This window comes from Bos grunniens, chromosome 25, assembly GCF_055505025.1.
Source record: "Bos grunniens cultivar Pamir isolate PY7600 chromosome 25, Bosgru_T2T1.0, whole genome shotgun sequence".
Taxonomy (NCBI): Eukaryota; Metazoa; Chordata; class Mammalia; order Artiodactyla; family Bovidae; genus Bos; species Bos grunniens.
In genome coordinates this window covers 1,827,800-1,854,753 of record NC_141189.1, presented here as the reverse complement: position 1 = coordinate 1,854,753, position 26,954 = coordinate 1,827,800, and the positions used below count along the sequence as shown (strand labels likewise).

The following is a 26,954-nucleotide window of genomic DNA, read 5'->3' as shown; positions in this document are numbered from 1 at the left end:
AAAGCTGAGCCCTGAAGAACTGATGCTTTTGAACTGTGGTGTTGGAGAAGACTCTTGAGAGTTCCTTGGACTGCAAGGAGATCCAATCGGTCCATTCTGAAGGAGATCAGCCCTGGGATTTCTTTGGAGGGAATGATGCTGAAGCTGAAACTCCAGTACTTTGGCCACCTCATGCGAAGAGTTGACTCACTGGAAAAGACTCTGATGCTGGGAGGGATTGGGGGCAGGAGGAGAAGGGGACGACAGAGGATGAGATGGCTGGATGGCATCATTGACTTGATGGACGTGAGTCTGGGTGAACTCTGGGAGTTGGTGATGGACAGGGAGGCCTGGCATGCTGCAATTCATGGGGTTGCAAAGTCGGACACGACTGAGCGACTGAACTGAACTGAACTGATCTTGATAAATCCACTTGCCTGTGAGCGAACTGAAGCACGTTAAGCAGCTTGTCCAAAGTCGAATCAGGACAGGGACGTCCCTGGTGGCCCAGTGGTTACGATGTGTGTGTGTGTGCTCAGTTGTGTCCGTCTCTTTGCGATGCCATGGACTGGAGCCCGCCAGGCTCTGTCCGTGGGATCTCCCAGGCAAGAATGCTGGAGTGGTTGACATTTCCTTCTCCAGGGGATCTCCTGACCCAGGGATCGAACCTTAGTCTGGTCTTCTGCACGGGCAGGCGGATGCTTCACCACTAGCCCCACTCGGGAGCCCAATTCAGGAAATCCGGGTTCAGTCCCTGGTGTTGGAGCCAAGTTCTCACGCAGCCAAATAAAAAAATAGAAACCCCCCAAATAAAGTTTGATTAGGACAGCCAACTTCTTTGAGATATTTAAAGCTTCCTGGGGCTCATGGAGGATGTGAGCAAATCCCTTTACTCCAGGCAGGAATTTTATTTTTTAAATGTTTATTTATTTGTTGATTGTTTGGCTGTGCTGTGAAACATGTGGGATCTCAGTTCCCTGACAACCTTAGTTTCTTCACCAGGGATGGAAGCTTTAGTTCCCTGACCAGGGATTAAACCCGCACCCCCGCAGTGGAAGCACAGAGCCTTAGCTGCTGGACTGCCCCAGGCAGGAACTGTGGAATGGATACTGGAGAGGCGCTGCCTGAGCAGGTAACCCACGTGTCAGAAGAGGATTTGATTTCATGATTGTCGCAGTGTTAAATGAGACGACACTGGTTCGTCAATTAGCATAGTGTCTGAAACCTAGTATTTTAAAAAAAGTTTGGGACAATTGATATTATTAGTGAAACTATAATTTTCTCTACTTTTTGAGTTCTTCCTCTTCCCTGTGTTATGGTTCAGAGCCACAGGCAGCTTCCCTACCCGCCTTCCAAAACGAGGGGATATGGGTGGAGCAGAACTTGCGGGTTAGGACATTTGAAGATAAACTGCTGGCTTTATAGCACAGGGGAAGTGCCGCAGGGCCTCTGAGGATGGTCTCACACCAGACAGTGTGGATTGGAACCCCAGATCTTTTATCGACTAGCTGTGGGGTCTTAGAGGGTTGAACTTTTCTGGCCAAAATGGAGATTATCATACTACTATTTTCTAGATTTATTGTGAGGAGTCGATGAGTTTCTAAGAAAAAGGCATATGTAAGAGTGCTCAGTACATAACAGGCATGTTCAGTAAATGTTAGCTTGGTTAGTGTGGTTAGCATTTAGTGCTGTTTATCAGGCGTTTCTGGCTGGCTGTCTTCCAGGGGCATAGTAAAATGTTCCAGTTGTGGTTGGGTATAGCCATGACTGGTTCTGGCCAGTGAGTCGTGAGGTGAAGCCTTGTGGTGATTCTGAGCCAGAGCAGTTAGACGCTCCGAGCACTTCCCCTTTGTCAGGAGGGCAGAACTCCAGAGTGGAGGCTGCGCTCTCACCCTGGCTTTCCGAGGGCTGATGCTGAATACAACTCTGTTGTTTCTGGCCTCTGAGACTGGAGATTGTCACTGCAGCGTGATCGAGCCTGCGCTGACAAACACGTGTACGGTTATTAACCTCGAGGAGGACGTCCTCCTCGAGCCATCCTAGTGACTCTCTGAAAAGGCCTGTAGTAAGCCCTGGAGACGCTTGCATCTCTGCAGGACGACTGGCAGGAGCCCCTGCGGCCCCTTCCCACCTGCACAGAGGTTCCCAGCTCCAGCGTCCTGCGTCCCCAGTTCTGTCAGTTCGCTCATACAGTTCTCTTTTTCCTGAAGGGAAAGTGATAAAAGTGACTCAAAAAACATTAACAGTCTTAATGCAATTGAATTCGTGCCACTAATCAAAGGGTTTAAAAAAGCAGGAATTCCACTTTCTATTTACCATTTCCTGAATGAAACAGAAATAGCATAAGGATTAGGCTTCTTTGGCGAGGATCTAAAGACATTACAGGCAGACATATTTCGATGCGTGTTTCCCAAGCATGCTCTCACTGTTAGCGATATCTGGCAGTGTAGCCCACAGCTCGTAAGGGCTGAATTCCTTTCTCCTGGAGGCATTCACAGCCTGTCACATCAGAACCAACCATTCATCTCTCCTCCCACAGTGCCCATGTTTGCAGCCCTCAGCACCCCCTGTGCTCTGTATGGTGTGAGAACCCTGCTGTGTTCTGCTCCTCCGATCAATTCCATCGGAAAATTTGGAAGGTGGGGACCTCTCCTGGTTATCCCTATGTGGGGTCCCTCACTCTCCTCTCCCATGACAAACAGAATTTCCAACTGAGCAGATGCTCAAGAAATGTTTGCAAGGATAAAACAAACTTTCAACATAGAGCAGTGGTTTTCCACCTAGGCTGCACCTTAGCATCATCCAGGGAGCTTAAAAAAAAAAAATCCCGAGTTTGGACCATACCTGAGACCAATTAAATCAGAACTTCTGAGGGTGGGCTTCAGGCGGAGTATATTTAACTGCTTCCAGGTGATTGCTGCAGCCAAGGTGCAGGACCACTGAACGACAGCAGAGGCTGCCTGACCAAGTCAGGGGTGTTCAAGTGAAATAATAAATTTAATATGCTGTTATTTGTGCGGCTTCCCAGGTGGCACTAGTGGTAAAGAACCCACCTGCCAATGCAGGAGATGCAAGAGATGCGGGTTCGATCCCTAGGTTGGAAGATCCCCTGGAGGAGGGCATGGTATCCCACTCCAGTATTCCTGCCTGGAGAATCCCATGAACAGAGGAGCCTGTCAGGCTGCAGTCCATAGGGTCGCAAAGAGTCAGACACGACTGAAGCGACTTAGCACACATGCATGCTGTTATTCTTGTAATGTCTAACTTTATACTTGTTTAATACCTCACAGTTTTCAAGGTCCAGTGAGTGTTTAAGCATTGAATAAGGATCTTATGATCCAGTGGGGGACACAGATCTGTAGCAAATACTTCCAGGAAGTTAGAGAGGTGGAGAGAGAGCGAGCGAGTGGGAGATAGAGAACGACCATGTGTGTGTGCGCGCCCTTGGGAGGGGAGAAAGTGCTGAGCACATCATTTGATGCAAAAGCAGCTTAAAGGAAGCCTGCGGTGGCGGAAGGAAACAGCACCCCGCTGGGACTTGGGAAAGATTCTGCATGCTGGTCTCTGGAAGAGGCACACCAGTTCCTCAGTTGTGCTGGGGGACAGTATCGCTGTTGGTCGGCTCACAAAAATGTCCGGTGACTGTAGCAAAGAGAGCTAACTCCCTGGGGAGGGGATTCCTTCCTAGGACCCTGACTGGGGCTCTGGGCTCTTGATTGCTGTTACTGGATCCCTGGGCGTTAACAGTTGTCCCGGTATTAGCAGGTCCATGGTCCTTACCTTGGGAACAAGGCCCTCCCTAACGGAGCCCTACCAGTCGCTCCAGCTTCCTCTTCGGCCTCCGCTTTTAGCTCCAGGAAGACCACAGCGTTTGCAGCTGTGCGATGCCTCGGGGCCTGTGGGCACCCGCTCCTTCCTCCCGCTGAATTCCTCATTCCTCCAGCCTCAGCTGATGCTCTCCGCATCCCGGGATCCCTTCACCCGGCCAGGGCCGGGGGAGCGCTCTAGTGCGGCGCTCCCACCGTCTTCTTCTGGAAGTCGGGACACCCGCTCCCCTCCGGTGGCCTGTCCGTCCTCCAGATAGGGGACGGTACCAAATGCACAAGCCCGCCTGGCCTCCAGGGGGCAGTCCGGAGACCTGAGTGAGTGAACGACTGAATGACCAGGTGGCTAAGTGAGCGGGTGAGCGAGTCGGTGAACGAACGAGCGGATGGACCAGCAGGCGGACTACCGAGGAAGTGAGCGAGCGAGCGGACCAGGGAGTGAGAGTGAGAATAAATGGATGAATGAGTGAGTGGGGGCTGAGGGAAGGCAGATGGGGACTGACTGAGCGGGCGAGGGAGCGGCCAGAGAACCTGCAGCGGGGGAGCGGCGGACGCCGGACGCTGAGCGCGCGCCTGGACCGCGCCACCTGCCCTCCGCGTGGCAGCTGAGCCGGGGCGTGGCGGGAAGAGGCGGAGGAGTGGGCGGGGCGACGCCGGGACCGGGCGTGGCGGAGCCGGTGCGTGGGCGTGGCGAGGCCGATAGTGGGCGGAGCAGGCCCGGGGCGGGCGGGGATAGGCCTGGAGTGGGCGTGGCCAACCCTGGGCATGGGCGGGGCGAGGCCGGGCCCAGGCCGGCGGGCGCAGAGGAAGTCACGTGGCGAGCGCTCACATGACCGGCGGCGCGATGGACCCGCTGCCCACCGCGCCCGGAGCTGCAGCTGCTGAGGCGGAGGTGGACGAGGAGGCGGACCCGCCAGCGGCAGGTATGGCAGGCACCGTCCCCCCAGGCCCCGCGCGGCTCAGGCCCGCGCCGCTGGGGCCCTGCGGCCTTCGGCTCGCGTCCTGGCCCGGGACTCCCCGCGCCTGCTGGGTCCTCCCCTCTCACGGCCCCTCCCGGTCCACGCCCAGGAGGGCGCGTGGCTCCGCGGCTCAGAACCTCAGCACCTGTCCGGGTTTGCGCCTCTCCGCGCGCTTCTGCCTGCGTCTCCCAGGGACTGTCCGGGTCCCTCGGGGCCGCAGCACCCGCCCGCCCCTCGCTTCCTGCGTGCCCATCTGCCCTCCGCGTGTCCCTGGACTTGCCGGGCCTTGGCACGTACTGTGGCGGCTCAGGACTTGGGCGTTTCTTCGGCCAGCTCACCGTGTTTCTCCGTAAGTGCTTTTCTTAGTGGGTGAGCGTGAACACTGAGGAGCACGCGTGAGGCTTGGCTTTTCTAGGATGGCCCCATTTAGATGGTACCCCCTCTGGCCTTCCAACTGGAGAATACCTGTGGGTGTGAGTTACTGCAGCTTCTTGGTAGTGTGGCGGCACAAGTTGGAAACTCCGTTTGGAAGGTCTGGAAGGTGTCCCTGAGAAGCTCATGCTTAAAGTGAGCCCCAGAGGGCTGTAAGACGGTTGATTCATTAGGGGGAAAAGGAGGCGGGGGTGGAGTGGAGCTGCTGGGGGCAGGGGTCGGGGTGGCCAGTGCTCTGGCTTGGCCTAAGTCCCCTGGAGACCCTGGGTGAGTCTGCCTTTAGACCCCAGACCCGCGCTCCCCACGCTTGGCCTGTATTTTTCCTTTCACTCCAAGGTTTGTGAGGGGTAGCACGTGACGGCTGGTGCTCCTGGTAGAATGTTGTGTTCAGGAGGTCACACGTTTGCACCCAGCGTGGGCCGGTCAGCTTGCCTGTTTCAGGTGCCCACACTGGACTCCTTGTCCAGGTCACTTTTGGAAATGTAAGGCAGTGTTTGAGCAGGAGCGCTTCTTCCCTGGGGATTGTAAACATCAGAGCTGCTGGATGTGCTGGTCGTTCTGGGCTCTCTGCAGGTGCAAGGACAGTCTGAATGTTTCCCGCAGGACTCACCCACTGGCCGCCATTGTGTCAGCCACCCCCGCTCCCTGAGACTGGCAGCTGGCCCTGTTAGGGGCCCTGGTGATTTCGTTAACATTAGGCATCCAGTTGAGGGAGGTGGCGTGGTAGAGGAAAAACACAACAACAAAAAGCACTTTTTTTTTTTTAAACTGGGAAAGCTAAAACCCGGAGGTAAGTGGCCTGCCCACAGTGGGCAATATTAAGAGGGTATGCTGTGGTGGGGATGGTGGTTAGATGGGCTGCAATCAGAAAATAAGTCTTTGAGAGTGAATTTTATCTAAACACCATACGTGTGTCTCTCACGCTTGAGCAGAAGTTGATTTTGAGTGTTGAAGAAGTTGTGGCTTGCGGACATACAGCGAATGCCATCTTCTCTGGCGTTCTGTCCACACAGCCATAGCTCACTTTAGTATTAACTGTGGGGACCATGGGGGTCTGGGTCTTTGTAGTGCCTTTGGGATTGTCAGAAAAAATGATGTTCACTGTGGTTTTCAGCCTTAATGTTTAAAAAAAATTGTTTTTAAGCTAATTTTTTTTTGGCTGCCCTGGGTCTTTGTTGCTGAGAGAGGGCTTTCTCTGGTTGCAAGGAGCAGGGGCTGCTCTGCCTTGCCGTGCGGGCCTCTCACTGTGGCGGCTTCTCGCGCAGTGGAGCACAGGCTCTGGGCGAGGAGGCTTCAGTCGTTGCCGTGGGCAGGCTCGGTGGTTGTGGCGCACGGACTCTAGTTGCTCCACAGCATGTGGAATCCTCCCAGACCAGGGATCCAGCCTGTGTTCCCTGCATTGGCAGGCAGATTCTTACCCACTGTACTACCAGGGGAGCCCCAAGAATCATATTATATTCTAATCCCTGGAAGCTTAAGCTGTGAGTGTTACCTCCCTTCCTAAAAATTTAACTTTCAATTTTGCAATATGTGGACCTCCTGCGCCTGCCTCTGTGCCTGTGTCTCCCTACGGCCGTGTATTGGTTTTACTGCTGCTGCTGTAACAAAATGACCACACACAAAGTAGCTCAACCAGAAATTTCTCATTTTTCAGTCCAGAAGGCCTGTAGCCACAACAGGTTTCCCTGAGCGGAGATCTGGCTGTGGGCAGGGCTGCATTCCTCCTGAGGCCCTGGGGGAGAAGCCGTTTCTTGGTCTCTCCCGCGTGATCACCCCCTTGCTCCACTATCCCAGGCCACGCCGTCCCGTCCTGTGCTGACTCTGCCTCTTTCTTCTGTTCACTTGTTCCACTTCTGAGCACCTCTCGGATTACCTCGGGCCCACCTGGTAATCCAGTGGGTTCTCCCACTTCTAGCGTCGGCTCATCAGCGACCCGGATTTCATCGGCACTCTGGTTCCCCTTCGCTGTGTCTGTAACAGGCTCACGGTTTCTGGGTTAGGGTGGGGGTAACTGTGGAGGTCATCAGTCTGCTGTAAGGGCTGCCCAAGGTGGCTCATCAGTAAGGAATCCACTTGCCAGTACAGGAGATGAGACAACTTGGGTTTGATCCCTGGGTCTGGAAGATCCCCTGGGGGAGGAAATGGCAGCCCACTCCAGTATTCTTGCCTGGGAAATCCCGTGGACAGAGGAACCTGGTGGGCTATAGTCCATAGGGTTGCAAGAGTTGGACACAACCGAGCGTCTGAGCACACACCCACATTCTGCCTTAAATACCCTAAGGAGCGGAATTGCTGGGTCATAGGGTTGCACACGTTTTTAAAGAAATTATTTTTGGGTGTGCTGGGTCTCTCTTGCTGCCTGGGCTTTTCTCCAGTTGCGGCTGATGAGGGGTCGCTCTCTAGTTGTGGGGGGCTTCTCACTGTGGTGGGCTGTCTTGTTGCGGAGCGCGGGCTCTCTGGCACAGAGTTCAGTAGTTGTGGGTCCTGGGCTCTAGAGCACAGCTAGATTCACGTGACTCCCGGATTCAGTTGCTCTGCAGCGTGTGGGATCTCCGGGATCAGGGATCAATCCCATGTCTCCTGCGTTGGCAGGCGGATTCTTTACCGCTGAGCCACCAGGGGAGTACAGTTGCACGTTTTTTGTTTTAACAAATACTGACAAATGGTCCTCTCTGATAGTGTTGCCAGTTTATACCTGTAATAGGATGCATCTTCTCCCTGTAACCTCATCACCATTAAGTGCATGTTTTGTTTTTTTTTTTAATTCCCTCAGCATTAGAGAAATTAAGAACGTGTTTTATTTTTGTTTTAATTTCTATTTCTTCAGTTATCAGTGAGGTTTAGTTCTTGTGATGCTTTGATCTTGTATGGCCTTCCTGAACTGACTGTTTCTTATCTTTGGCCCGTTTTCTTATGGGATTGTTCTTTTTTTTTTTTTTTTTTTGCTTTGTTGCAGTTCTTTTTGTATTTTGGTCTTAGACCTGTTGTAGATTTCATATTAAAATCGTAACCATCGAAATATCTGACTGGAACCCTGTTTTCTGATTGCAGCATGAGAGTTTATTTCAGGGTCTCTTCAGAGGTTATGCAGCTCAGCGATGATGCCCTGGAGTGCCTAAGAATGAGTGTGATAGGTGCTTGCTTGTCTGACCTGATTTTGGGAATTGCATCATACTGGATAAGAATACAGATTAGCCCTGGGTCCTAGCCCTACTTCCCTACAACCCTGCCTATCTAGACGTAGTCTTCCCTTCCTTCTTTCCTTCTTCCCTGCGCCTCACAGCTCCTGGGACCTTAGTTCCCTGACCAGGGATTGAACTCTGGACCTTGGCAGTGAAAGCACCGTGTCCTAAGTGATCCGTTTCACTTCTGCCACAGCCCCTCGCCGAATGTATGCCGTACCTGCCGTTCGGTTAGGAAGCTCTGAGCTGTTCGTCTTCCCAAGCCTTGGGGGGGCCTCCTGGCTTTCTGTGGGATCAGACCTGAACTCTCCTTGTCCTCCGAGCGACTCTGCGGCCAGCCACCAGCCTCTCTCCGCGCCTGCGTGGTCTCCACGCCCTCCCCCCACCCCACCTGCGTGGTCTCCACGCCCCCTGTGCCTCCGCAACCACCCCGCTGCCGCCGCTCTGCCTGGACACATTTGTCAGGCAATTCACTGAGCTGTCACTTGAGATGTATGCATTTGACGGATTAAATTATACTTTAAAGTACCATCTGCGTTGGGGCAAAAAAATACCTTCCTGTCCATCTCTCTCCCTCCATCACACACATTTCTGTTGTCAGCTCCTGAGGGACAGAAACCATTATTTCTTTATATCCCAGCATCTGCTAATGGAGACAGGGCTCTGCTGTTGGAATAGAATTACATGTGTTTTTTTTTTTTTTTTTTTGCAGCATGCACGATCTTAGTTCCCCAACCAGCGATGGAACCTGGGCTCCTGCAGTAGAGGTGCAGAGTCCTGACACACTGCACCGCCAGGAAATTCCCTAGAATTACATTTTTATCCTAAGTGTTTTTTAAGATAGTATCACAGTTTGGTAACAATGGTAGCTGTGTGAGTATTATTTAAATTGGTGTTAATGCTCTTTGAACTCTGTTTCTCTCTCTCTCTCTCTGTCTCTCTCTCTCTCTCACACACACACACACACACACACACACACACAATTTGCAAGGTAAAATGTGTCCATCTGAGGAAAGAGGAACTGAATCTCTCCTACGTAGAGCAGATTTTGCCAGAATTTGTGGTTAGCAAGAAAGTGATGTGTTCCGGTAGGGGAATTCTGTTTTGGTTTATTTTTTCCTTCCCAAGAAAAATGCACCAGAAAAAGAGATGTTTGGCCTGCAGCGTGCAGGCTTATGGGAGAGGCTGGAGTGGTGAGATGCCAGAGAGATGGGAGTGGCCTCCCCGGGGCCTGCAATGCATGTCGAGACAAGCTGCCCCGGTGATTAGAACCCAGGCCCAGTGAGCAGGCTGGCGGCCTGGACCCTCAGGGATTCAAAGAGCGCACCCCTGGCCATGTTACCCTCTGAAGAACGGTAGCGTTTTCATCTTTCATCCTTTGAATGTGTTTGTTGTAGAATAGTTAAGAAATCATAAGCAGACTTGAGGTAGAGGTTCCTGGGGAAAGCATCAGCAAGGAGATCCAGCCAGTCCGTCCTAAAGGAGGTCAGGCCTGCACGTTCACTGGGAGGACTGATGCTGGAGCTAAAGCTCCGGTACTTCGGCCACCTGTTGCAAAGAGCCGACTCACCGGAAAAGACCCTGATGCTGGGAAAGATTGAAGGCAGGAGGAGAAGGGGACGACAGAGGATGAGATGGTGGGATGGCATCACCGACCCAGTTGGCATGAATTTAAACAAACTCCAGGAGACAATGAAGGACAGGGAAGCCTGGCGTGCTGCAGTCCATGGGGTCGCAAAGAGTTGGACACAACTCAGCAACTGACCAACAACGATCAGTGTTAAAACCTCGTGTGGCCGGGGTGGGCGTGCTCCGCAAGTGGAGCTCCAGGAAAAGGCTGAGGCCACCCTTGGCGCTGTTCCGGCTCGCCTGGTTGGAGGAGGACACTCGTGCCCTTGGGGTATGGGGATGGGTGTGTTCAGGGTCCATCAGCTGTCTTATCCACTTTGAAGTATGCATACTAAGCACGTGTGAGGTAAAGATTCATGACTGGTGAGTTCCAGGGCAGTTGGGGTAGGGTCTGGAGGCAACCCTGGGAGTATCGAGACACGCCTTTCCGAGACTCTCTGACCCGCTTTGCGCTGGTGACGTTCTTGCCTACAAGTCTTATGAATGAGTCGTAACCGGACCGGTAAGATTTCATGTGGTGTGTGACTCTGCACTCTGAGGAGAAGGTTGCACAAGTAGCATAACCACAGATACGAACGTCTTATAAAAGAGAAATCACCCGTGAGCCCACAGCCGCTGGTTTTAGGCTATTTCCTGCTCCTGTGCATGCGTGCTGGACATAGTTAACCTCAGGGTGTATTTACATCTTGTCCGCTCGGTTGCCTTAACAGTATTCTACGTGGAGTTTTCACGCTTTTCTGTTTGAGGTCTGCGTGACAGTGAATCCAGGAGTGTGTGTGCGCGTTTGTAGAGTACGAAGGTGGTAAAATGTGATCCTTCACCCGGAGTCAGCATTAAAACTTGTCCTGATGCTCGCACTTGGTAAACAAAGCCTCTCTCCTGCTAAACTAGGTCCCCACCCCAGCGGTGATGGCTGCTGTCGGCTGTGCGTGTGGAACCACGGTTTAGTAAGCTCCGTTGTTAGACTTCAAGAGCTGGGGCAATGTCCTTAGATGACCTTGGACGTGTCCTGCTTAGTGACCTTCTGCAAATACAAGTTCTGCATCCCTGTGCCCTCTACTGAGGGTGTTAGAGAGAAGCCAGAGAAAAGACACACCATGTGACTCCTATTTATATAAAGTTCGCACCATGCAGTTAGACTCTGCTGTGTGGGCACGCTCACGCAGGTGGTGAAGCAGTAAATGAGGAGCAAGGGAGAGACCGTGAGAATGGGGCTGTGGCCACCTCTGGCCGGAGAAGGGAAGGCCTGTGCGGGCCCAGGACAGGGGCTTCCAGGACCCCAGGGCTGTTAGCATTTTAATCTTTGTGTTTGTTTATTTGACTGCACCGGGTCTTAGCTGTGGCCTCTGGGGTCCAGTTCCCTGACCAGGGATGGAATGGGCCCCCTGCGCTGGGAGTGCGGAGTCTTAGCCCTGGGCCACCAGGGAAGTCCTGCCAATGCTCTTTTCCGTTTTTGACCTGGATAGGTCAAACCACGTGTGTTGATACATAAAGCCGTCCGCAGACATTTTACATGCCGTGTGTCGGTATCTGTTTCCCAGGAGAAAAGTGTCAGGGAAACCCCAGTGTGTCCCAGATCCTGTGACAGTAAGTGGATTTGCTAATAACACAGCTTGACAGGCAGAGGTGGGCGCCAGGGATCTTGTTTGAAAATAGTTTTGTAGCAGTTTTGGCCTCTCAGCTTCCACTCTCTAGTTAATATTGCAGATGTATTTATAACGAAGTGCGTGTTTGTTGTGTCAACACCCACCCCCAAAGGAGAACCATGCAGCTCATCAGCAGGAGATTGCTGGCTCTGCTGTTTCCGATGTCTGTGTCTGGTTATACTGGCGCTGGCCCAGCTGCTGGCAAGCTCAGGTGTGCCAGGGGCCCCTGGGACCAGCAGGAAGGGGCCACAGGGCCTCCAGCATTGTGTGTTGGGAGGAGGGACGTCTGGGAATGTCACCTCTGTTGGAAGTGCAGAGGCCCTGTGCTGGGATAGGGTCGGGTGACACTCCTGACTCTGCACAGCTCATTATCTGTGGAACCGTAATTCCACCTCCCAGCTCCCGAGAAGTTCCAGTCCAGGCGGCGGGGTGGCTGGGGCTTCCAGAACTGACCGCTCACGGGCGGGGTTTGGAATTGCGTAGTCAGTTCTTCAGGCCCCAAGGCCGGTCTGTGCGCGTGCAGGTCCTTATCTTGGGGTGGCTTCTGCCCCCAACGCGTCCTCAAGGGAGGGACAGTGAAGTCGGGGTCTCGTGGAAGTCTCTGCCAGGGGCTCAAGCTTCCCCGTGCGCTGTGGGGGTTCTGTTCCCCTGAGAGGGGCTCTGCTGCGGGGAGAGAGTATCCCGTGCTCCACCTCCCTGGTTGGGGGACTTGGTGGGGTGTTTGCAGTGATGGCCAAGGCCTTCCTTGTGCCTGACGCGTCAACTAGCTTAATCCTGCAGTGATGCTGTGCGGTGAGGGGTCTCACTCACCCCACTTTACAAACGGGAAACCGAGGCACGAAGAGACTGACTCGCCCGGCACCTGCTGCTGGTGGTGGCCGAGCTGGAGTCCCCTCCGGCGCCCGGCTCCGGGGTGCGTCGGGTCTGACCTCCTCACCGCCCACTCTGCTGTCTGCACCACGGGCCCCCTTCTGGGGCCTGTCTGGAGAATCGGCTTCTGACTGAGTAACCAGCCCCTCCCAGACACAGACGCTTCGGTCCTCAGGGTTTTCTGAGAGGAAGGAGGTTCCAGGATCCTGTTCTTGTGGAGACCACCTGAGACCCGCGTGAGGTGTGCGGCCTTCTCTTTCCAGAAAGGGAGCGTCCGCCCGGAGGGTGTGTCCTCGCCGAGCGGGGACCCAGCCCTGCCGCGCGCCCTGGAAGCCCGCGTTCAGCCTGGGGGGCGTCGCAGGGGGCTCGTTTTCCGCGGTGGTGGGTGTGAAAGCTCAGCAGTAGCAGCTCCCGCCCCGTGTGTGAAGCTCGGGCCGAGTCCTGTCATGTTGGCGTTGCTCGGGTCAGCCGTGCCCTCCGGTTCTGGGCTTTGGGGCGGGCGGGCCTGGATGGGCGCTCGGCCCGTCGTTGTCTGGAGAACCGGCTGTCTACCTTCAGTGCAGGTTTAGTTGTGGGGGAAACTGACTCATGTTTTTCTTTCTGTGACATTTTTCACAGCTCCTAGCTTGTCCGTGCCAGTTTCCGAGGCGTTCCGTGTTCTGGTTGATTAACTGCGTTCCTAGTCGTCTACTCCGAAGGCAGCCGGCAGGCAGGGGCCCTGTCTCCCTCCCTGTGAGCGATAAATATCTGTTTAAGTGAATTTAATCGTATGTCACTTGGCTTATAATATTGGGTGATTGCTTGGAGTTGTATGAGAGGGACTGAGGCTGCGAACGCAGATTCTCTGCGCCGCCTCCGCTGGATCCAGAGATGGAGCCTGCCGGGGATTTTGGAACATGTTCACGTTCACGTCCAGAGATCCTAGAAAACCTGAGTCACTTTTAGACGAAACCATACAGGCCTGGGAGGAGGGTGTTTTTTTTTTTTTAAAGAACAAAACCAAAACCAGACTGAATTGAGTTAAACAGAGACAAGTATTCTCTTTGGAACTTTGAACTTCTGCTTCGTCAGTAATTCCAAGATTTCCCGAGTTAGCTAAAATAGTGTTGTTTTTTTTTAAACTCTGGAAAAAGTCCCTGGGCCTCCCCACATGAATGCATTCCAGAAGTGAGAGGCCCGAGACCTTGATGAACAGATTCCACGAGCCCCAGAAGCTCGTTTGCCAGGTTCCTGAAGAGGCAGGGTCCCCGAGGGCAGGCAGGTTCCTCTTGCCAGGAGTCAGGTCAGGGGAGACCATCTGACAGGTGACTCCTTTCAGGGCTGGGCTTCTGTTTTGTGATGTCCTAAGGAAACAAGCCATTTCCCCTCTCTGTGTGGTCTGATCCCAGGGAGGAACGGCCGCTCGCAGCCAGAGAAGCCCCGTCGGCGTGAACGTCAGTAGTTCGCGTGCCCTTCCCGAGGGCCGGGGCGGTCTGTGCTCTGGGGGTTCTCGTGGGATTTAGGGAGTCACGTCGCTGTGGGACCCAGCACTGGAGTGACCAGCATGCCCTGGCCAGCAGTTCATCTCAGTCTGCGGTTTTGTCCGGGCACTGTGCTCTATGCTTTCACATACAATTGTATTTTTAAAATTCTTGCCGTCTACCAGTAATGCGCCTGGTGGTGTCCCCGTTTCGGAGAGGAGGAAACGGCGCAGAGAGTTGAGCTGCTCGCTCACAGTCATGACGGGTCGGGCATTTGCACCGAGGCGCCCCGACCGCTGGCCCAGCTCTGCTCGCTCACAGTCACGGGGGGTCGGGCGTTTGCACCGAGGTGCCCCAACCGCTGGCCCAGGAGTGTGGTGTGCCCCCGGTCCCCTGCGTGTTGTGGGCGTTGAATGAGGCCCTGTGAGCCCCCTTACTGGGCGTGGGCTCTGGCCCCACGAGTCACCTGGTTCACCCTGACCTCCGGCCGACCTTGCTGCCGGGGGGCCTCCAGGTTTCACATCTATAAAATGAAGTCAGAGTATCTACTTGGAGTGTCTGCAGGGTTAAGGAGACATAAGCACCCAGAAGGTTCAGAACCTGGTCGTGCCTCCTCAGTGGTGGTCGACCCTGCACACATGGTCCGAGTGACCGTCTTCATCCCGCTTTTGGGTCCATGTGGGGAGGAGAAAGGGGGAAAACGCTTTATTAAGGGGCTTCTTGGACTCAATGGCTGCGACGGACCTGCAGCTTCACAGCCGCGTGGACGCCAGGGCGGTCCCCGGGGTCCTGAGCGTGGCCACGTGGCGTTTCTGTGGCGGCCTCCCCAGCTCAGCTTCTCTCGCTCGTGCCTGCAACCCACCTGGAGGGTTTTGCAGGTGGATGGTCTTTTCCTTCCTGGCAGACACCTTCCCTTAGAGCGCGAGCCGTCTGCATTCCAGGCTCCATCCCGGGCGAGGAGGACGCTTAGTCCTTGTTCACTAGAACTGCAGAGCAGAGAAGGACCTCCTCAGGCGTTTTTGAGGCTTGGCTGAGGTTTGACTCACACGTGGTGTAATTCACCCGCCTCAGGTGTGCTGCTCACTGGTTTTTAGTGCAGCCTGAGAGTGATGCAGCCTTCGCCAGGGTTGATTCTAGGACATTCTCATCATCCGGTGCCCATCGGTAGTCGCCCCCCTTTCCCTCCAAACCCCTCGTGCCCCAGACTACACAGCCACTAGTCTTTCCGTCGCTAAGATTTGTCTTTTCTTGAGGTTTCATGTAAATAGGACCATGTATTAGTACTTTGAAGGCTTTACTGACGACTCCTTTTACTCAGCAGTCTTTTCAGAGTTCATCTGTGTTGTAGCATGAATCGGTGTTTCTTTTTATGGCTGAGTAATACTCCATTGCATGGGTAACTCACATTTTTCTTACTCGTGCATCAGTCCTCTGGTGGCTGGGCTGTCCCCGTGTTTGGCTGTCGTGACTGGCGCTGACGCCAGCGTCCCTGTGCCCGTCTCTGTGTGGGCCTGCTGTGCCATTTCCCGTGGGCGCCACGTAGGAGTGGCGTCATCGGCTCACAACCCGTGTTTGACCTTTTGAGGTTGGCTGCCGGACTTCCCCGCCGCCGAGTGTGTGGGTTCCAGGCTCTCCACGGCCTCGCCAGCACGGTTCCTGCCTGCCTTCCTGATTGCAGCCGCCCCAGCGGGCGGTCCCCAGGGGGTGGACCTCTCTTCAGGTGCCGCTGGCCTTCTGTGCCCCTCCTTTGGCGAAACGTCTGTTCAGATCACTTGTCAACCTTTAAAATGAATTTGTCTATTTTAAAAGCTAGAGTCGTAAGGCTCTTTATGTACTTAGGCTCAGGTCCTTCATTGGATACATGGTTTTGTCTGCGTTCTGTGGGTTGTTTTCCACTTTCTCGATGATCTTTTATAGCAAATAGGTTTTGGTTTTGTTCTTTTTTGTTGCTGTTGTTTGGCTGCGCTGTGTGGCTTGCTGAATCTTAGTTCCCCAACCAGAGGTCACACCTGGCCCTGGCAGAGAAAGTGCCGCGTCCTTAACCACTGGACCGCCAGGAAGTTCCCAGCAGTTTCTCATTTTGACGAAGTCCAGTTGGTCTGTTTTCTTTTGCTGGTGCTTCTGGGGTCATATCTAGGAAGGCTTTGTGTGACCTAAGGTCACAGAGATTTGCTCCTGTGCTTTCTGCTGAGAGTTTGTAGCTTTAGCTCTGGCGTTTGGGGGCGTGGTCCCTCTTGGGTGAAGTTGTGTTTGGTGTGGGAACGGTGCCTGGCGGTGGTCTTGTTTGGAAACCGGCCTGTCCATCGTCATGCGGAACTTTTGCGGTGTACATGGTGTGTGCCCTCCTTGCTGGGCAGAATCAGGGAGTGAGGGCTGCCTGAGGGGGTTTGCGTGGTGTGTGTGGGAAGCCTGTGAACCAGGTGGGTTGGAGGAGCTCGGCCAGGACACTCAGGCCAGCCCGAGACCTCAAAGACCGGCCTCTCCAGCGGGCACTTGGGGAGCACTCCCTGGAGAAGCCGCATCTGTGTTGTGCTTCTGAGGCTAGAGGGGATTCGGTTTGTAAATTCCCAACTAGTAAGTACAGAGGGCTTGGAGGAACCTTAAGAGGTTGTTGTTTATATTTATATTATGTAAAGCAAAGTATAAAAACACCTGACGGCTTCCCAGGGGCTCAGGCGGAAACGCTCTGTCTGCAACTCGATCGATTGCTGGGTTGGGAAGAAGATCCCCTGGAGAAGGAAGTGGCAACCCACTCCAGTATTCTTGCCTGGGAAATCCCATGGACAGAAGAGCCTGGCGGGCAGTAGTCCATAGGGTCACAAAGAGTTGGACACGACTGAGTGACTGAGCGTGCACACACAAAAAGCACTTAAACCTTTGCAGGAAGGTGGAAAACATCCTTTTCTTGTGGTGTGGGTTGGTTATCCACAAGGCCAGTGCAGCTTTATAGAATCAGGGTTTTTGTCTTACATTCTTTGGGAAGATAAACAGATATAGCCGCAAGTTGGCAGAGAGCATGGAGGAGGGCAGATAGGCCAGGGTGGGGATGTCGCTGCTCAGGGCTCTGTGTGGCGGCGCGCTGACGGCCGTCCTGTGAGAACAGCTCTTCCTCTTGCTGCAGCTCACCGAGGCGGGGTTCCTGCCGCCAGGGAGGCCCGAGTGCACTGTGGGGGTGGGGGGTCCTCCCGCCTGGGAGACATGGCAGGCCTTGACTGCTCCACGTGGCCTTCTTGCTCCTGGGAGTTCGATTCCTGCTTTGTGTTGACAGATGCTTACTGGGCACTTACTCTCTGCTGGACACTGTTCTTAATCGCTGGGCTACTAATTGGGAGCAAAGTAAACAAAAAGGCCTGCTCTCGTGGGGTTTCTGTTCTCGCCGTGGAGGTGGGCAGTATTTGGTGGACGAGGCAAGTGGGGTGCAGGTGGGAGCTCTGGCTGGGGGGCGGTTGGGGTGCAGCTTGCTGTCACTGAGGAGGCGTCACTGAGAGCAACTCGGGACCGAGTTTCCAAGGAGACGGTTTTGGGTGGTGGGTTTCTGGGGAAGGGGACCCTGGCCAAAGAGGTGGCAGGCAGGGGCGCCCAGGCCAGCAGGTGTGAGCTGTGTTCCCGGCGGCGCTGGGAGCCAGTGTGGCTGGAGAGAGGGGTCAGGGGGCAGGAGCCTTTCCCGGCTGAGAAAGACGAACGTTCGGGCAGGCGGTGCTGGAGTTGGGGAAGCTTGCGTTAAGAGCTGTTCTGCTGATGTGTTGTCATTCTGATCCTCACTTAGGAAGCTTTAGTTTGTTTTTCTTTTTTTTCTAAAAATCGTTTTATTGATTGATTTATGGCTGTGCTGAGTCTGCGTTGCTGTGCGGACTTTTCTCTATTAGCGGTGAGCAGGGGCTATTTGCATGGTGGCGCTCGGGTTTCTCGTGGTGGTGGCTCCTCCAGTTGGAGAGCTTGCGCTCTCGGGCCCACGGGCGCGGTAGTTGGGGCCCCCGGGCTTAGTTGTTCTATAGCACGTGAGATGCTCCCAGACTAGGGATCAAACCCGTGTCCCCTGCACAGGCAGGCGGGTTCTTAACCCCTGAGCCACCAGGAAAGCCCTTTTTCTTTTATCTCTTCCATGCTGCTAGGAAACACACACAGATGACTCAGATGACTGTGGTGGCTCTCCGAGAGGGGTGTCTGAAGAGGTGTGTTAGCGATGTGGTGTGGCTCATGTGGGCGGATAAAAGCCATTCGGGGAAGTGTCTGTTAGCAGGAAAAAAATGTAGAATTCTGTAGGAACTGATTGTAACGGAGAGAATTAAAAAACAGAGCAAAGTACTTTGTGCACGGCAATGTTCTTCATGCTGCTTTTAACAGCAGAAAGCAGTTAGCGGAGCACAGCTAAGTGCCTTTGAGTTCTGTCCCTGAGTCATTATGCCCTGTCTGCAGGTAACAGTCTTAATAACTTCACAGAGTACAGAACATAAAAGAGGAGAAACCAAGATAAAATGGCAGATGGACTGCGGACGGTAAGAGTCAGGGGCCTTCTGGAACGGTGGGTGAAACCAGACAGGAAGTAGTGAGGCGGCTGGAGCCCCCGGTGCGGCTGGGAGTGTCCATTGGCTCAGCCACTTGGAGACCTGGGGTTATTTGCTGGGCTACGCACACAAAGCCCCAGGATGCAGTAATTTCACTCTTGGGAATGGGTGCAGCAGAAGCACACACGTGTGTACCAACACGAGGGCGCTGGCCTGTCCTTGGCAGCGGCGTGTGACACTGTCCAGGCGCCCGTGGGCACAGCGTGAGCGGTGTGCTCTGGCTGACCCACAGCAAGAGGGGGGGCCGTCCGCGGAGGGCCGCACCCAGCGTGTGGAGTGGGAAGAGTCAGCAGCAGAGGGACTCGCCCTGTGTGCTGTGCACCCTGCAGAGCTGGCCCGAGGCTTTAGCGTTCTCTCCCAGGAGAGGAGCCGCGTGAGGGGTGTCTGTCCGGGTGCTGCTGCGCTGCTGTGCAAGCTGCCTGCGCTGAACGGGTGTGAGACGTGCTCTTTCCTGTCAGCACACCCTGTTTCAGTCTAAAAAAGTTTTCACAGCCATTGGGAAAAGAAACCAATTGTGTGTTTATTCTGCGTAATGAAGTACAGGATGTACAGATACTTTCCGGACACTTACGTAGAGAAAGCGCACAGACCTCGCGGAAGTTGTGCCTGTCAACTCTGGGATGGCGGTGACTTTGGAATAGGAGACAGGGCTGGGAGGATGGTGTGCGTCTGGAACACTTTAAATTTTTTTTCAGCAAAGAATATGGCACAGTGTCCTCTTGAGTGAAATTTCGGTGGGTACATGGGTTCTGATGTTTTCTGTATTTTCGTGTTTATTTGAAGTATTTCTTCACAACAAAAATGTGTGTGCTTAAAAGTTACATGACCATTCCCCTGATGGCTCAAGGGGTAAAGAATTTGTGTGTAATGCACGCAGGAGACAGCTGAGACATGGTTTGATACCTGGGCAGGGAAGATCCCCTGGAGGAGGGCATGGCAGCCCGCTGCAGGGTTCTTGCCTGGAGAATCCCATGGACAGAGGAGCCTGGAGGGCTGCAGCCCATGTGGTCGCAGAGTCGGACACAGCTGAGCACGCATGGTGTGACAACGGGGCGCCACGGAGTGAGCCTGTTCACGGTGATTACACGCGTGGCTAGGGGTTAGGAGGGCTTTTGCTTTTACAGAAAAGCTGAAAGAGGAGTGTGGTCACGGACACTTGGAAACGTGCTTGAAGGTGGTGTCGCATCACAGCTCTGCACGCGTGGACAAGCACGCACAGTGTGCGGGTGCTCACGGATCGCTGGGCTGGAGGGTTTGCTTTATGTTGATATATCGTGAGGCCACGTAAAATAAGGTACTGAGCGAAAGGTGAACCTTGAACTTGATGAAGTGGAGGCCACGCACAGTGTGTCGGAGCGCCTGAGTTATGGGTGGTGAAGAGCCGAGTGCTGACATCACTGTTTGAGGCGAGCTGACCACAGGTGGGGCGGGGCGGGGGCTCTGTTTCCTGGCATCGGGGGAGGGGGCATTCCTGACGTTCCCTGGCCACAGAGCTGCTGAATTCTCATTTCTGAGGCTGTGGCCATGATAAGGATGAGGAAACTTCTGCTTCCATTTCCTGAGAACAGTTTGTTAGTTTCAGAACAACAGAATAGCTTGGAGTTCCCAAAGGTTGAAGCCGTTTCATGAGTCCGAGGCGGAATATTCAGGTTGAACACGGAAGGTGTCTCCTGACCCCGTCTCATGCTATTTTGGTGGAAGCATTGTCGTCTGGAATGTCCTTCATTCGGTTCCTGGTGACTCGCTGAGGCGAGGTGAGCCTCTGCGTTTTTCAGATGAGGGGTCTGGACAGGCCCCGTGTCTGCGGTTCTCCCACTGTGGCCCTGTGACCAGCAGTACCCGCTGGGAAATCGTTAGAAATTCAGATTCCTAGGCCCCAGCCGAGAGTCCTGGGGGGCGGGCAGCAACCCGAGTGTTTTCGCGTGTGAATATGCACAACGACAGCTTTGGCCATTTCCAGGTGCGCCTTCCGTGGTGGGAGGCACGCTCGTCCCGCTGTGTCAGTGAGGGTGCCGCCCGAGTCTAGAGGCCCATCCTGCACAGCTGGCACTGCCCGCCGAGCGCTCGCTCCCCAGCCCCTGATCGCACCCCCCACGTTTACTTTCTTCCTCTGTGACTTCGTTCTGGGAACCTCAGGAGGGTGGAATCACACACCACTTGTGTTTGTGTCTGGCTTGTCTCACCAAGTGTGACGTCCTCAAGGCGCCTCTGTGATGTCGCGGGTTCAGTACTTGGTTCCTTTTTAAGGCCGAGCACTGTTCCATTCGGAGAAGGCAGTGGCACCCCACTCCAGTACTCTTGCCTGGAAGATCCCATGGGCGGAGGAGCCTGGTAGGCTGCAGTCCATGGGGTTGCACAGAGTTGGACCCGACTGAAGTGACTTAGCAGCAGCTGTTCCATTGTGTGGACGGACTGCACTTGGCTGACCCATCATCCGTCAGTGGACAGTTGGGTGCTAGGTCTCTTCAGTCGTGTCTGACTCTTTGCTGCTCTATGGACTGTAGCCCACCAGGCTTCTTGTCTGTGGGATTCTCCAGGCAAGAATACTGGAGTGGGCTGACCATTGCCTCATCCAGGGGATCTTCCTGACCCAGGGATCGAGCCCAAGGCTCCTGTGGCTCCTGCATTGCAGGTGGGTTCTTTACCACTGGGCCACCCGGGAAGCCTGGATGCTTGGCAGTTCCACCTTTGGCTGCCGTGATCCTGGCTGTGCGACCGCGGCTTCTAGTTCCTGCTTTCAGTTCTTCTGGGTACAGACCCAGACGTGGAACTGCTGGACTCTCTGGTGGCTCTGGCTTTCTGAGGACCTGCTGTGCTGTTCTCTGTTGCTGCTGCACCGCGTCACGCGTCCCACCGGCCAGTGCCTCCACGCCCTCGCCCCGGTTTTTGCTTCTTTCGACAATAGCTATCTCAACCATTCATTCTGCACCTGAGCGCGGCCGAGCCCGAGGGTAACCCTGATGCTCACTCTGGAGGCTTCTGCTGTCACTGAGCCGTGTCCCGCTGGACCGCAGCCCAGGAGGGCAGAGGAGGTGGAACCCCGAACCTGGAGTCCATCAGAAGACACGTCCCCCTGCCGCTCTGCAGAGCTGGTGGGGTCCTTCTGCCACTGGCTGCCTTTGGGTCTCTGTGACCCCCCAGTGGCTTGAAAGCCACAGTACAGTGAGGGCCTCTCTGCCCGTGGGGAGACCCCCAGGGAGGTGGGGCTGAGCGGGCTTAGGCAGTTCTTGGGTGCTCAGAGCCGCCCCCCGGAGCCAGCGTGAAGGGTGCGGGGCAGCAGGCTGGCTGCCCCCCACCCCCACCCCGTGAGAGGCCCTCCCGCTGGTGCCCCTTGTCCTCAGTGTTTGCTGAGGTCTGCCAGGTAAAGCAGAGGCACGTGTGGCACAGACCTCTCTGGTCTTGCAGAGCCTCGTGTGGGAGTCAGGGCCCGGGCTCTGAGCTGCTCACAGGCCCTCGGGGCTGGCCTCTCGGGGTGCCTCCCAGCGGCAGGGTTACTGCCTGAAGATTCCAGCAGAAGTGTGTTTGGAGGATTGTTGGTCCAGGCGTGTGTCTGGAGTTTCCTTGCTCTGATTTGTGGCTAAATGACCTGGAGCTTGCTGGGCTTCCCGGGTGGCGCAGTGGTGAAGAGTCTGCCTATAGTGCGGGAGATGCGGGTTCGATCCGTGGGTCAGGAAGAACCTCTGGAGGAGGGCGTGGCAACACACTCCAGTGTTCCTGCCTGGAGAATCCCATGGACAGAGGAGGCTGGTGGGCTGCTGGCGAGCGGAGGTCTGTAGGGTCGCAGAGTCAGACGCGACGAGCAGGAGTGTCGTCAGACCTGGGGCGTCCCAGGAGCGCGGGTCTGGATGGAGTCGGGTCCTCCCAGATGGCGGTCTCTCGGCGTGCTGCGGGAGGGTGCGCCACGCAGGTGGCTGGCCTGGGAGTGACCCAGCCCCCGTCAGTGTCACCCCGGGGCCAGCAGAGCAAGATGTCCAGTGTGGGGACGGAAGCCGCCCGCTGTCCCGACGCAGGGCCAGGGAGCAGCTCTCAGACCTGCAGGGCAAGTGCCTCGGGCTGACACCTGCCCGCTCGGTTGCCCTTATGAGAACGGAGTGAGACAGCGCGGCTCAGACAAGGCTCCCAGAGGCATTCTGGACCCACCACGCCTGCCCAGAGCGCAGGGGCTCCACTCCAGGAGTTCCTAGTCTGCTGAGTGCAGCGTAGTGCGCGCTCCCACACAGCCGGCGTCAGGCCCGGGCTCCAGGCTGGTGGCTTTTCAAGGTCAGGGCTTCCGCCGCCAGGGGACCCCATGAGGAGCAGTTCTGTGTGGAAGGGTTGGAGTGGGGAGGGCGGGGGACGCTTTTGGAAGGGCCCTTCGGGATGCTGCGGTCCCCAGGGCTCTGATGGTGATGCAGGGCCCAGTGTGGGCATCTTTGCCGCCTTTTACTGACTGTAAACAGAAAGCTCAGAGGCGCTCACTTGCCAGCCACACACTGGGGACTGGAGGCTGGAATTCAGCCGCTGTCCGTCTGTGGTCACAGCCAGGCTTTGTCCACCGCCGTGTGGCACGGGCCTCGCTGGCCCGTCTCGTCTGAGCTGTTTCATCTGTGTGGGAGCTGGGTTGGCAGATGGTGCCTCTTCCAGACTTCGGTCTCGTTGTTCAGTCGCTAAGTCACGTCTGACTCTTTGTGACCCGCATGGACTGCAGCACGCCAGACTTCTCTGTTCTTCACTGTCTCGGGGAGTTTGCTCAAGCTCTCGTCCTTCCAGCCATCTCAGCTGGTCTTACGGGGCTGCTTAAACTGGCTGTGGAGGCTCCATTTGAGAAGAGTCCCGCTGGTGAGCTTAGCACTGGCCCCCGGGGGAAACCGGAGTCCTCCCTGCCCTCTGCCGTGGTTTCAGCTGTGGTTGTCGGGTGACAGCAGCCTGTTGGAAGTGATACCTTTCTCTTCTTTTTTGTTCTTAAATGTTTTTTCTTAGAAAATATGTCTGTCCTTGTTCAGTAAATTGATGTTTGGAATCGTGGCTTTCTTATGATTCAGACTTAAGGAAGGGGTTGTTCTCAAGGTGGTTGAGAGTAATGTCTTTGATTTAAAATGTGTCTTTTGAGTTGTGTTTTAAATCCTCTAGCGATCAAAGTTTGGGTTCTTCAGAAGCATGTCATCATTTGGCAATCATTACTGAGCTTACCTTCTGTCTTGGGACATTGTCTTATTTTAATCATCAGGAAAATCATGCAGTTTTCTGTATTAAGCGTGTGTTTTTATCATAGAAAAGTTTGAATAGAGACCTCCTGGTGCTCTTTCAATGATCTTTCCCCCCATTAATTTAATTTTCTCCTTTTGTTATGGCTTTCTTTTATATTAGTTTTTTTTTTTTTCCCCGTGTTCCATTTACCTTCCCACATTGTTCCGGGTATTATACTTTTGGGGGGTTATTTTCTTGGTGATGCCCGTGGGAGTTATAGCTTCTGTGTTTTTTAATTGCCTTGGATGAATACTGTTTGATTTCAGTAACGTATAAACCCTTCTCCCCTTTCTGTGCTGTCATCACATACGAATTGTTGCTTTTGTTCAGTCTCTAAGTCCTGTCTGACTCTCTGCAGCCCCATGGACTGCAGCACGCCAGGCTCTTCTGTCCTCCATTAATCCCAGAGTTTGCTCAGATTCATGTCCGTTGAGTTGGTGATGCCATCCAACCGTCTCACCCTCTGCCTCCCCCTCCTCCTTGTGCCTTCAGCTTTTCCCAGCATCAGGGGGTCTTTTCTGTCTTACAGATCACATCTGTATAAGTCGTTCCCCATCAAAACACACTTACAGTTGTGGCTTTCATACAGTTGTCTTTGGAATCATCCAGGAAAAAGAATTGCAAATAAGGAAGTAGGAGTGCTGTCTGCTCTACTTACTGACACGGTTACTGTTTGCCTCACTGGTTCTGGGCCTTCGTTTCCTGTGAGGAATCTTCCCGGTTTCAGGCACTGGGAATGTCTCACTGTGTCCTTTGTTTTTTGCGGGAAAGAAAGGCAATGCCAAAGAATGTTCAAACTACCGCACAATTGCACTCATCTCACACGCTACTAAAGTAATGCTCAAAATTCTCCAAGCCAGGCTTCAGCAATACGTGAACCGTGAACTTCCTGATGTTCAAGCTGATTTTAGAAAAGGCAGAGGAACCAGAGATCAAATTGCCAACATCTGCTGGATCATGGAAAAAGCAAGAGAGTTCCAGAAAAACATCTATTTCTGCTTTATTGACTATGCCAAAGCCTTTGACTGTGTGGATCACAATAAACTGTGGAAAATTCTGAAAGAGATGGGAATACCAGACCACCTGACCTGCTTCTTGAGAAACCTATATTCAGGTCAGGAAGCAACAGTTAGAACTGGACATGGAACAACAGACTTGTTCCTAATAGGAAAAGGAGTACGCCAAGGCTGTATATTGTCACCCTGCTTATTTAACTTATATGCAAAGTACATCATGAGAAACACTGGACTGGAAGAAGCACAAGCTGGAATCAAGATTGCCGGGAGAAATATCAATAACCTCAGGTATGCAGATGACACCACCCTTATGGCAGAAAGTGAAGAGGAACTCAAAAGCCTCTTGATGAAAGTGAAAAAGGAGAGTGAAAAAGTTGGCTTAAAGCTCAACATTCAGAAAACGAAGATCATGGCATCCAGTCCCATCACTTCATGGGAAATAGACGGGGAAACAGTGGAAACAGGGTCAGACTTTATTTTTTGGAGCTCCAAAATCACTGCAGATGGTGACTGCAGCCATGAAATTAAAAGACACTTACTCCTTGGAAGGAAAGTTATGACCAACCTAGATGGCATATTCAAAAGCAGAGACATTCCTTTGCCAACAAAGGTCCGTCTAGTCAAGGCTGTGGTTTTTCCCTTGGTCATGTATGGATGTGAGAGTTGGACTGTGAAGAAGGCTGAGCACCGAAGAATTGATGCTTTTGAACTGTGGTGTTGGAGAAGACTCTTGAGAGTCCCTTGGACTGCAAGGAGGTCCAACCAGTCCATTCCGAAGGAGATCAGCCCTGGGATTTCTTTGGAGGGAATGATGCTGAAGCTGAAACTCCAGTACTTTGGCCACCTCATGCGAAGAGTTGACTCATTGGAAAAGACTCTGATGCTGGGAGGGATTGGGGGCAGGAGGAGAAGGGGACGACAGAGGATGAGATGGCTGGATGGCATCACTGACTCGATGGACGTGAGTCTGAGTGAACTCCGGGAGTTGGTGATGGGCAGGAAGGCCTGGCGTGCTGCATTCATGGGGTCGCAGAGTCGGACACGACTAAGTGACTGAACTGAACTGTGCTGGGTGTGGAATTCTTGGCACTTAGACTCTGCTCTCCCACCTGCTTTTGTCCTGTATGATTTCTGGTGAGGCGTCAGCTGCTAATCTTAAAAAGAATCCCTCGTATTTGGCAAGTCACATCTAAGTGTGAATCCCTTTGAATTTATCCAAGTTGGAATTTTTTGAGTTCTTGGATATTTAAATCAAATTGAGCCATTATTTATTCAAGCATCTTTTCTAAACCTTCCTCCTTTTGAGATTCTTGTTACGATTATGTTGGTATGCTTGGTGTTATCCCTTGGGTCTCTGAGGAGCTAATAATTTTTCTACATCCTTTTGTCTTTCTGTCCATCAGACTGGAGAAAATTGCAATTGACATGTCTTTCCAATTGCTGATTCTGCCTTCTTTCCACTCAGATCTGCTGTTGAGCTCCTAGTGAATTTTTTATTTCAGTTATTGAACTTTTCAGCTGCAGAGTTTTTATCTGTTTCTCTTCTATGATATCTGATTTTTAGCATTCTTGTTAGTGCGATGTTGTTCTCATGCTTTTCCTTAGTTCTTTGAACGTATCTAAACTAGCTGGTGGAAGGCCGTCAGGAGCTCCAGCCTCCGCACGTGTCCCGGAGCAGCTTCTGCCGACGCTGCGTCCCGCCGCCTCTCCCCGCGTTCGGCCCCACTTTCCTGTTTCTCTGCGTGTCTGAGAAGCTGTTGTTGAAACCTTACGCTGTAAATAGCGCAGCGTCTCTGGACACTGGTTCTCCTCCTGAGGTGTGGTTGCTGTTTGTTTGACAGCTTTTCTGAGCTCATTCTGTAGCAGTTCTGGTGGGAGTTTCCTGGGGTTGCCGTAAGAAAGGGCCATGAACCGGGTGGCCTGAGACAGCGGGACTGTCCGGTCTCACGGCTCTGGAGGCTGGAATTTGGAGGTGAGGGTGTTGGCGGGGTCTTCTCCGAACCCCGTTGGGGAGGATCATTCTCTGCCCGTCTGGCTCCCGGGGTGGCCAGCCCGCCGGGGTCCCTGGGACTGCAGCTGCCCTGCCTGTGTCGCCACGTGGCTCCTGGCCGTGTGACCGTGCCTTCGTGTAGCCTCTCCCTCTTACAGGAGCTCCGGTCACACTGG

General features: G+C 53.9%; 1 protein-coding gene and 1 long non-coding RNA gene across 11 annotated transcripts in view; one reads left to right on the top strand and one right to left on the bottom strand.

Annotated features, from left to right (window-relative positions):
- Positions 1-322: 322 nt before the first annotated feature.
- LOC147344688 (uncharacterized) lies at positions 323-3,897 on the bottom strand. 2 transcript variants are annotated; one of them, XR_015155092.1, is made up of 3 exons: positions 3,760-3,897; positions 2,111-2,183; positions 323-1,957 (listed from the first exon to the last, which is right to left on the bottom strand). It is a non-coding gene; the product is annotated as an uncharacterized LOC147344688 (long non-coding RNA). The 2 variants fall into 2 exon arrangements; XR_015155091.1 differs by having other exon boundaries at positions 323-2,183.
- Positions 3,898-3,975: 78 nt separating this feature from the next.
- The window catches only part of SNX8 (sorting nexin 8), a 39,149-nt gene continuing 16,170 nt past the window's right edge, over positions 3,976-26,954 (top strand). For 2 of the 9 annotated variants that reach the window (XM_086377017.1, XM_086377007.1), the window contains exon 1: positions 4,631-4,726. Coding sequence is in view for 4 of the 9 variants with exons in the window: in XM_086377007.1 (XP_086233133.1) it covers positions 4,633-4,726 (94 nt within the window). In the remaining 5 variants the exon portion in view is untranslated. The other 7 variants (XM_086377013.1, XM_086377009.1, XM_086377008.1 and 4 more) reach the window with 7 other exon arrangements.